Consider the following 11,260-nt stretch of genomic DNA (forward strand, 5'->3'; position numbering starts at 1 on the left):
AATCTCTGACTTCAAGCCAGATTCAAAATAGCTCTGCAGACTTATATCATCTATTCCAATCACTTGATTTGCCAGCTGCTCGAATTGAGCTTGATATTCAGTTACGGTGGTCACTTGGGTTAGGCGTCCAAGCTCACCTCTCAGATCTCTATAACGCGAGGGTCCAAATCGAGCACGCAAAGCTGCCACGAAATGATCCCAAGTTATCAACCGCCCATTACGGTCCATCCAATGATACCATTCCTCTGCGGATCCGTCCATGTGGAAGGACGTGAGGGTGAATTTCTCGACGTCAGTGAGGGAATAAAACCCATAGAACTGCTGAATTTTGTGGATCCAAGGCTTAGGATTGCCTCCTGCAAAATGAGGTATGGTGATTTTCACTGATTTAAAAGCATTGTTGTCAAAAAATACTCCCAATCCTTCACTAGATGTGGTTTCTGTTTTGATTTTGTGTTTCTGATTTTGGTCCAATTTGGCTTCCATTAAAGCGAGTTTCATGTTCCTCTCTTTCAACAGATCACCCAGCGAGTTAAATTGCTCTTCATGACGTGTCAGTCGGTTTATACATTCTTCCATTGTTGTTTGCTTCACACTACTACGAGTTCATTCTGCCATGGTTTCGTCAGAAGTTGCCTCTCAATGAAAGCACCAAAATGATAAGCACCAAATACAATTTAGAAAAATACTGAAAGAAATTGTATTAAGCAAGAAACAACGGCAATTCGAGGTTGCCGGCAACTCCAGAAATTACAAAGGAAAGAAGAGAATTCGGTTATCAGTCATTGAACACCTACACCATATTCCTCTCCAGCTATTTAAAGCAATTACAAATTGATAGTTGGTGATTGGGCTGATAAAGGATCAAGGCCCATTACCATATTAGAACTACTACTAACATAATTTGGTCTGGCTGTAGCCCAAGGACCCTAGCCGTAGCCCAAAGACCCTAATGACACTAAGGTGAGTCATTCTCTCTCCATTTGCCACTTCCCTACCCACGTGTCCCTATGACAAAGTCTCTTGTCCAACTAGCTTTCCTTCTGACCCTCTTTTCCCTTCTTATGACTTGGTCTCCTTCTTCTCTCCCAACGGTGCCATCGTCCTCTACCACGTCTCCTTGTTCTTCTCCGAGATTCCCTCCACTGCCTGCATGATTGAGGGTCATATCACTAGCCCTCTAAATTATTTGATTTGACTTGCTTTGGTCCCCTTCCACGTGCATTTCTCTGTTCACATGAGTTGGTGCACCAGGTCACATTATCATTTTGATCCTACTTCTTCCTAAGTGCCCCCACCCACATTCCTCTATTTATTACTCTCCATGCTTCCTTTTGGGAAGCAATGCCCCTCTGCACGCATCTTTTGGAATTTGGTTTGGCCAGAATTGTTTGAAATTTAAAACTTAGTTCCCTGTCGGTTGAGTCTGTGCAAACCTTGGTTTCAGATATTTTGATGACTGAACCGAATCTGCTTGGGCTAAACTAAATAATAATAACTACTTCTCTCTTGAAAAAGAATAAAAAAATAAAAAAATTCTAGTCTTTCAATGTCATTCCATACAAAGAGTTTAAAATAATTTTTCAGAACGTGATTGTCTGTTCTTTAAGTTGTGTGCAGTGTATCCTGTAACGGAAGACAGAATTGTAGGCATTAGAAGATAGAAGCTCATTTTGGACTTCCAATTACATAAGTTTTATGGTGAATGGGATGTTCTGCATTATCAATGTTATTCTTATAGAACAAATGTGTATCATTTTAAACGATATAAAGTTTTGTCATTTTAAGTGAGAGAAAAATATAGATAAAGAACGAGAGAGTGGACAGAAAAATATAAAGATGTGGGTCTCACCTCTTTGTAAGAGTGAAATGATACGGATTGTGTCATTTAAAAGGACAAACACTTTTTCCTATTCTTATTTGAAGCTAACATCTCAAATTTATTTCGTAAGTATTAGGATTTCCCCACTTTGTTTTACATTTTTTTTTTTGTGAAATAAAAATTGCCACATAGGGGCTTAATGTCCGCACTTGCGGACACACAAAAAAAAGTTCTGCTGCTTTTTCAATAATATTTGCAGGGAGTTTTAAGGAATGGAACTCAAGTTGCTATCAAGTCTCTCTAGGGAACCCATGAATTTATGACGGAAATTGATATGATATCAAATATACGACATCCAAATCTTGTGGAATTAATCGGCTGCTGTGTTGAGGATAGTCATCAAATATTGGTGTATCAATTTATGGAGAACAATAGCCTGGTAAATACTAGAACAATTTAATATTGTATTTTTTATGTAAGTTTTATCTATGTTGAAAAATTTGCAGGGAGTTTTAAGAAAAAATTACAGAAAAATATTATTTTTAAACAGTAGTAAAAATTTTCCTAGGACATTGCCTCCAATCTCTGCTACTAAATATGCAGACATAAACAAAAAAAATTTTAGATCCGCAGCACATAGGTATCCTTTTCTTTCCTGAGCCCCCGTACCTAATCTTCTATTTAGAGGATGATAATGTATGTCACAATAAATGGTTATTATATTGTAAAAATATGATGTGTTTTGTAATCTCGTTGACTCAATCTATCACTAATTCTTTACAATATCTCTGCTTTTTTAAAAAAGAATATGTGAAAGATATGCGTTTAATTATGCATTGGCATTTGGCATCTTATAATTGCAGTGGATTTGAATATTCTTTCACGTTACAGTCAACTAATATTTTATTCCATTTAAAATGAAAGGGTAATCCTTAAGAGTATATTATACAAAAAAGTTAAAAATAAAAACAAATCTTAAGCCCACTACTGTCTCTTTAGAACAATAAACAAAGAAAAACAGAGAGAGAAAAATCTACAGCACTAGAGAGGCTAAGCCATATGCTGCCAAAAGATTACCATTATCCTACTCCATGCTTATCGTTTAAGAAGATTTGCCTCGATTGTGATTGCATGAATTTGAAAAATAAAATCCTAGTGAAATTATGTGAAAACCCACGTACCCTTTTCATATTTTGACAAACCCACAATGATTTAATATAATTGACATCTATGGTACATAAAGCCAATTCTCTCTCTATAGTATACGCAAGCCTTCATTTGCACTTTTAGAAAACACATAAGCTAAAGTATTTCAAGATGAAGCTCTTAGCAGTTTTCCTTGCAATTATAGTGGTGACCTCTCTCTTGGGGGAATCAAAGGCCTCAGGGCTAGGTGGAATATATGGCCAAGAGCAGAGAAACCATGTTGGAGGGAAAAAAGTGATAGAAAGCATTGAAAAAGCAAATATCAATGCCAATTACCCAAAAAACAGTGTTGAAAGTGCTAGCCACCATGACAAGCCTAAAGAAAACTACAACCACGAGGATGGAACTTCTCAAGAAAATGATGGGAATTAGAAACGAAGATGGCAAGTTCAAACATATAATAGTCCATGCATGAGAGCTACATATCATGGGGATATCAAGTATGGGTTGCTCTAAATAATAGGGCTCTTTGTTCAAGCTGGCAAGTTATTAAGCGTAATTATTTATTATAATATAGTCCAAGGTTATCTTGTATATGGTTAACTTGGTATAAGATGTACAAATTGCTGGTGTAAGGGCTCTTCTTTTGGGTTGGAAGGTTGTAGATTCTAGTGGAGTGTTATGAATATATGTAATTGTCTTAAGAACTAGCTTAATACCCTTGCCTTGTATACCGTTTGTTACTTCGTTGATTGTAATATCAGTTTGCTTGCACAAAGAAATGAATGAACCTTGTTTTTTGTTTCATTCAATGTTTTCATTGCTCAAAATAAATGATTTCTACTCTTAAAAATAACTACCAGCCTGTTTCCTAATTCAATATTTCCATGATAAGAATGTAGATATGAAACGTGAACAACAATCTTCTAACAAGTATCCATAATATTACCATGATTCAATATTGATCAAAATAAAGACACGAGACTTGGAGTCTCACATCGGAAACATAAGATTATGGTATGAGGTTTATACTTGGAGTCTCACATTAAAAACATAAAGTTTTAGTATAACTAGTTTTTGGGATGAAATTTTTCCGAGGTTCGTAACAGATTCTAGACCATAACACTATCCTTTCCATTGTAATTGTTGCCTTAGTATTCAAACTAAGAATTCATCCATTTCATTCATTATCAAATGATGGTAGCTCAGTTGATGCAGATGAAGTGAGATCCTCCTCAGTACCCTCTTCAGGGAGGGCATTAAAGCCTTAATAAATCTATTGAAATATCTCCAAAAAAAAAAAAAAACTACGTCAAAACTACATCACTCTCCACATTAACGATCGGTATGTAATTATTCTAGTGTATAAGTGATTTGAATTGTTATTTACTGTATTTCATGTGTATACTAATCACGTAAAAAATGTTTTATTCTTATGTAGAGAAGTAAATCTTAACTAATAAATTCCCCCTTAAATATCATATAAATGAGTACTAGTTATATATACGCAATGATTTCTTAAGCATTTATACTTCTATTAATCGTCCATATCTCTCAAGAGTTCGTTATCCTATAATCCTACCAGCTGACATTCTTACTGATTGTTGAATATAATTGGATAGAATATGATTAACTTTGAATAAAATTACGTTCAAAATCCAATGGTTACAAAGCCGAAGTACCAACCCTCCTAGGATACCTAATAAAAATCCTTAATTTATAACCAGATAATTTGGCTTAGAAAAAGTGTTGTTGATATGTGAATGTGTATTTGTTATTCTATCATCACTTAAATTTAAACTCGTCATTAACATTTGGACTAGACTATAAAGAGGCCCGGAACTAATAAGACATTGTTTAGTTTTGAGTAAATCGCGCTTGATATCCTTTAGTGCCTTTTGTCAAGGAGATAAATAAATTAACTCCTTTACTCTCTATTTCTTCTCTCAATTTCTTTTATATACCTGGAACTTTTTACAATTATTTTATAACAAGGAATTGACTACTCCGTTGTTAGCCAAAAGAAACAAAAAAAAAGTTTGCAAAAACTTCAACTGTTTCAATGTAGATTGAAATTAAAAACCCCCCTTTCAACCCACCACAGGCATTAATAAACTTCAACGTACTATATTCTACATCTAAAAAGATAGGCATACAGGGTTCTCAGTTCTCCCAATGGCTTTGAAAGAGTCATTGCCACAGATTTTGACAGAATTGTATACAGTACTGACAAACCTTTACTTCCCTTCATCAACCATTAGAAAACTTTAGTTACAGCTTAGTTAACAGAAAGCCGAGTCTATCAAGTCATTTTGTTGAGTGGTCAATGAAGCTCCACCACCATGTACTGAAGTTCTCGTTTTGGGTCTGCGGCTATTACAACCTAAGATTATCCTTCGATTCCTTGATCTCCAACTGACTCAACATTGGGTGTCAAACCCCGAATCTTAACATCATAGTGAACTTCTTCTACTTTTCTTAGGTCATACTTCATGCCTGCCAATGGTGAAAAGAGACCATCCAAATAGATAGTACGAGTGATTACGACTCCTTAGAACAGAATATGTGCAATTTTTGCATATGAAAATTTAGGTAGATGTAAAAGAAATAAATTGGCAGCAAACCCTACTTTTCATATATAACAAAAGGGATGGAGGGGGGACACAAAAGAAATGCTCAACTGCTATATATGCATATGACTCTTCTTTTATGGAGAATGGATCCTTTCATGTGTTAGTTAACATGACCATGTCATATGGGAGGATTTTAACCATTTATGGACTCAATGGTGATGGTAAATGAGAAAAAAATATTAGAATAGGGAATGACAAGATCATCAAAATTGATCTACCTATGAATGGTTAAGATTCTCTCACATGACATGATCATATTAATTAACACATGAGAGGATCCACATCCACTCCCTCTTTTCTGGGTAAGTGGATGGATGCCAGATGATAATAAAGAAAAACAAGTCTTTATTTACTTAAATAATAAAATAAAATAAAAACAAGTCTGTGATGTTAAAGCCATTACTCATTACAGTTAATAGACCAATCTTTCTCACAATATTGAGCCTGCAATGCCAGCAACATTATTTGATGACAGTAACACAGTAACAGAAAGAAAAGAAATAAGGTATAGAACAAGGTACAAGCAATAGCATACCATCAAACTTCTTCCGCAGAAAATCATTTCGAAGATTAAGCATGCGGAATGCAGCATGGAGATCTGTTAAGAACTTTAACACCTTCCTTGGGCAATCATAGTCCCCAGCTGTCACTTGATTCACCACATACCTTGGCTGCAAAGTCAAATATATTGCAAAATTGGGTGAAACTGTCACAATGCTTTTACCTTAAACATAACAAAAGTTTGATAATCTGTTGTCTCTGTGTACACGCATGTATACACACATTCATGCGTCTCAGTCTATATTCCTCTTGACTAAAAGGTTAAAAACATCGAGTGTAATGGAATATCTCCTCCATTTTGTACAAGTTGATATGTAACAGTTAAGAAGAAGAGAGTTTTTACCAATTCATTAGACATAAAACAAACACCTGCATGACAAAAATGCATCAATATCAGTTTATGTGGCAAAACTGTGAAATCATAATTGGCTATGCAATCGTCTATGATTCACAAAAACTAGACCTATTAGCCCAAATCAAAAGGTGGAGATGTGGGTTACAGGATTTTTGTTGACTTATTTACACCAAAGAGAAAAGATTAAGAATCATGAATTCTAAACATATTCTGTAACCCCCTTAAGACAAAATATGTAAAACATAACATTTGGTTATTGCGCTTCTTTGCCCTGAAAGCCATACTGATTCTGTTACGGGTAGTAATTCTAAGCCAGTAGTTTGGAGGGTTTATTCTCGCAAGAATATTCCTAGGAATCAAGGAAGTTAGTTATTTAAAAGTTGGTTAGGACAATAGTTTAAATATATGAAAGGTCTGTATGTAAAGAAATAGGATGAGTATATAGTGTAATAACTGAGACTCTCAGTGTAAAAGGGGTGAATTCCCTTGTGAAGGGCCTGTTTGAATTCTGTTTTCAAAAACAGTTTTTTATTTTCAAAATAAAAAAAAAAAAAACTGTTGATAAGTCTTGTTTTGTAAAAATAGTTCTAAAAATTATAAGTTTTTTAGTTTTTAAAATCAAATTTAGAGAACAATCTAAGCTGTTTTTGTTTTGTGTTTTGAGTTTTACTTTCAAAACAAAAAAAACACAGAAAACACATTTCATTAACTATTCTACTAAACAGTTTTAAGAACAAAAAAACCAGAACACAATCAAATAGCCCCTTAATCTCTTGTACTCTGTTTCTTTACGATCAATAAAGACTTGGTTACTTTCTTTTCCTTTATTCTCTTCCTTTTCTGTGCCTTAAGTCTTATTGAATCATCATTATCCATACATCGTTACAGATTCTAACTGCTATACCGATGTTCCTCAGACTTAATCATATTTAAATTGGTCAGCAGTCACTGAAAGAAGCTAGCCTCAAAAAACTAAAGTGCACGAAAAGGATCACATTCATCTCAACTAATGATCATTACACAGTACCAAACAATTAATGAAAGTACATACTTAGAACACTCACCTATTAGGTAGTCTTCAACATCTAGACCAAACTCTGAACTATTCACTGCAAAGTTGTTAACAATAAACATAAAAAAACTTATAAATCTCATAATGACAACGAATGAGCATAAAGTAGAGAGTACATTTTGTTGCCAATAATTCAGAGTCACATATATGACATGAATGGGTATGGTGCATATAGAAGATAAACATATAAATTGACATAATCTATCAACTATAACCTCTGTGTATTCACTTAGAAGTTTAGTACAAATAAAAGCTAAAGAATTTATTGTCCCCATTCCTCTAAGGGGTTCAAGAGATAAAATGTTAGGAATTTCGGATTACAATTTGGTACATGCTAGGTACTTCAACACTTTCCTAACGATGAAACTCTATCAACATGGCATGCAGAGCCCCACATACTCCTACTGCTTAGAAACTTAAGGACTTCATAATGTATTCAATTAGTGATGACATCAACATATGCATGCATACATACATACATACATACATACATACCTAAAGAATAAAAATTAAATTAAACCTCTACCCACATGTCAATAAGTAGCACAAAAGGGTATTAAACACATACACCCAAGTTTTTCCTCAGCTTCCTTGTGCTCGAGAAGGCTTCCTGTTTCAAGCCAGTGCATAAAAGTAAGCAGTGAAACTACAGACTGTGTCTCGCTCCTCCAATCACCATGATACCTAAAGATTATATGGAACCAAAGATAAATTACAGACCACAAAAATACTGTCGAAAGAGGAGATAGACAGTACAGAAGTTCCTCCTAACTTTAATCACCTATAGTATTGCCCGGGGCATCCTCCAAGAATTTCAGCAAGTTGCTTGTACTGCTCCTTCAGCACATTAACCTGAGACTTGGCCTTCTCTAAAAGCTCTATTCAAATGCAAAAAACCATACATGTATGAGATAATGAGAGAACACAAAACAAAAAAGAAACTATAACTATAAGTTGCTTGCTTCAATAAACTGAAGCATAAACAAAACATAATACACTTCACCCCTCCAAATCCAACACGGATTGAATTATTCAGTTGTCTCAAAACTCCCAAAAAGAGCGAAGTCAAACAGAACATCAATATCACTAACTATATGTAATTGCATCAAACCTGAAAATGTCGAAGACAAGTTTCGGTTTTGACGCTTTCTATTTAACTTTCAAGCCTTGAAAAAAAAAACCCATTTGCAAATGCACAAAAGAGAAACCCAGAATCCACCCCGACCCCAAAAAGTAAAAATAGAAAAGTGGTGGGGTTAGGGTTAACGAAGAAGCATGGTGTTTTGGTACCGGGAGTGGGGCGAGAATGGTGAACCAGAAGGAGGCTAGCATACATGAGCCTAGTGATGGACTCAATCTGCGAAACGACGCCTCGAATTCGCTCGCGCAAGCTTCCAGATTCTTCCAGCTGAGTCCTGAACATCTCGAATTGTCCCTCCAGCGACTGAGACGATGGCGGCACCGACACCGAGTGGTCACTGCCCGCCATTGACGACGAGGAGAAGCACGAAACGGGTGATGGCGGGCGAAACGTTTCGAGTCTCAGAAACGGCAAAGACGGGAGCGAAACGAGGATGAATGGGTTAGGGTTTACGTTTAAGAAGCGGGAGAAAGTGTAGCAGTTGCAGCCGTTTCGAAACGCTGGTTTCATATATTGCATTGTTCTTTTATTTCTCCGTGCGCTGTAGTATACAAATTGCCAAGCTTTACAAGTGTTAATATCAGCGACTACCATGTGTTCACTAGGGTTTTGATAGTATAGTACAATCTCATTCCTTGAAAAAAAAAAAAAATTACAAAAACTTAAGAATAATGTGACATTAATTTTCTTTTTTAACATTTAAGTACACTCTCCCATCCATTTTTATTTATTTTTTTTGTAATAAAGAGGGGCAAAAGCCCCAAACAAAACAAAAATTACACGACGCGAGAACTTAAAAGATCTATAGAAGCATCCTGAAGAAGGAGCTCTAACAAAGGAGAAGGAGGAGAATGATAAACAATAAGATTATTATCATCCTCAAAATGCCTAGAAGCAAACCAGTGAGCACATCTGTTATTTTCTGTTATTTTCTCGAAAGGTGTGTACCCAACGAACATCTCAATCTTCAGCAAGCCATTTGTGAATACGGGAAACAACCTGAGAGTTTCTGTGATTGTTGCTCCATTCTTGGATAGTGCTAAGAGCAATTTCTGAGTCACATTCCAACTCCACTCTCCTAGCACCAGTACCTCAGGCCAGCTCTAAGCCTTTGAGGATACCCCAGAGTTCTGCATCAAGAGGATTACAGAAACCTAATCTGAAAGAGAAACCACCCAGAAAAGCACCATTGTGATCACTAGCAAGGCCTCCACAGCTAGCATGCTGCCTAGATAAGGAAGAAGCACCATCTGTGTTAATCTTCAACCGACCAGGTTCAGGACGACACCATTTAGTAGGCTGATGGGCATTAGGGAAGCTGCCAAGAATGCTTCTATTCTTACCTCTAGCTTCAATTAAATGCGCAATAAAATCAGAAATGACACGCTTATCATTGCTTGGCCTTCGGAAACTATCATCATGAATATGATGATTACGCCAATTCCAAAGATTCCAGCAAGTAGTATAGAAAACATCTCTCCAATCAACATGAATTTGATAATTCCAACCCTTACTCACATTTTTTATGAGCCAAGGCTGTAGGTCTAATGTGAAGAAATCGTTGGGGACCCTTCTACCAAACCAATCTATCCACAATCTTTTGGCTTGAGAACAATCTCTAAGGACATGAATAAGAGTTTCTTCACTGTTTAGACAGTTAATGCAAAAATTAGGACCCACATTCCATTTGCATGTACGACTACTAACTGGAAGCTTATTAAGAAAAGCCAGCCACATCATAGTCTTGATTCTTTCTGGACCCTTCCAGTCCCAAATCTTCTTCCAGGGAACATTCCTTTGAGCATGTTGAAAATTCATCAAGTTCAAGTAGGCAACCTTAACTAAGGAAGAGGACACATGATTCTGACACCAAACTAACCTATCCTCAGTATTATCTTCCAAAGCAATAGGAACGCAAAATACCTTAGAGATTAGCTCATCATTTAAGAATTGCTTCAAATATCGAACATCCCAGGTACCATGCTGAAAGATCTCAACAATGGTTCTATGCAATTCCAGATTAGGAATGTGATTAGGAGCTAAATTACAAAGATTATCATCCAGATTCAACCAATTATCCGCCCAGAATTTAATAGTCTCTCCATCACCAACCTCCCATCGAAGACCGGCTAAAAAACTGTTCCAACATTTAGAAAGGTCCCGCCAAAGTTTAGAATCATAAGGCTTAGAGCTTATCTCACGCCTCAAATATTTACCTCTTCCATACTTGGCTCTCAAAATCTTAACCCAAAGCTCCTCCTTGTCAGTTAAGATTTTCCAGGCCAACTTATGAATATAAGCCTCATTTTGAGTACGCAATCTGATAATACCAAGACCTCCCATTTCCTTCGGCTTATACATTGTGTCCCAAGCCACTAAATGAGCTTTATTAATACCCTAAATGAATTTCCGTTGAAGCTGTTCAATCTCATCACACACAGAAGTGGGAAGAAGACCATTCTGCATATGAAAAGAGGGAATAACACCAATCACTGATTTAGCCAGAGTGACTCTCCCCGCAAAAGATAAA

General features: G+C 36.1%; 1 protein-coding gene across 1 annotated transcript; it reads right to left on the reverse strand.

The window, feature by feature from the left end:
• Window positions 1-5,079: 5,079 nt before the first annotated feature.
• On the reverse strand, window positions 5,080-9,277 carry LOC133291521 (uncharacterized). Its single transcript, XM_061489793.1, has 7 exons — window positions 8,880-9,277; window positions 8,371-8,467; window positions 8,158-8,273; window positions 7,582-7,626; window positions 6,506-6,531; window positions 6,137-6,272; window positions 5,080-5,464 (listed from the first exon to the last, which is right to left on the reverse strand). The coding sequence occupies exons 1-7, from the start codon at window positions 9,247-9,249 to the stop codon at window positions 5,358-5,360; spliced, it is 897 nt and encodes a 298-aa protein (XP_061345777.1). The 5' UTR covers window positions 9,250-9,277; the 3' UTR covers window positions 5,080-5,357.
• Window positions 9,278-11,260: the final 1,983 nt, after the last annotated feature.

This window comes from Gastrolobium bilobum, unplaced genomic scaffold (assembly GCF_033153095.1).
Source record: "Gastrolobium bilobum isolate Gb01-03AN ecotype WA unplaced genomic scaffold, APGP_CSIRO_Gbil_v1 utg3161, whole genome shotgun sequence".
Taxonomy (NCBI): domain Eukaryota; kingdom Viridiplantae; phylum Streptophyta; class Magnoliopsida; order Fabales; family Fabaceae; genus Gastrolobium; species Gastrolobium bilobum.

What these genes read in the sequence shown, in the direction of transcription:
- LOC133291521 (XM_061489793.1), bottom strand. Translation starts at nt 9,249, where the DNA reads ATGCAATATATGAAACCAGCGTTTCGAAACGGCTGCAACTGCTACACT. An exon ending in TGCCCCGGGCAATACTATAG is followed by an intron (nt 8,274 to 8,370) that starts GTGATTAAAGTT and finishes TATAATCTTTAG; the next exon opens with GTATCATGGTGATTGGAGGA. An exon ending in TGTTGAAGACTACCTAATAG is followed by an intron (nt 6,532 to 7,581) that starts GTGAGTGTTCTA and finishes TTTGTCATGCAG; the next exon opens with GTGTTTGTTTTATGTCTAAT.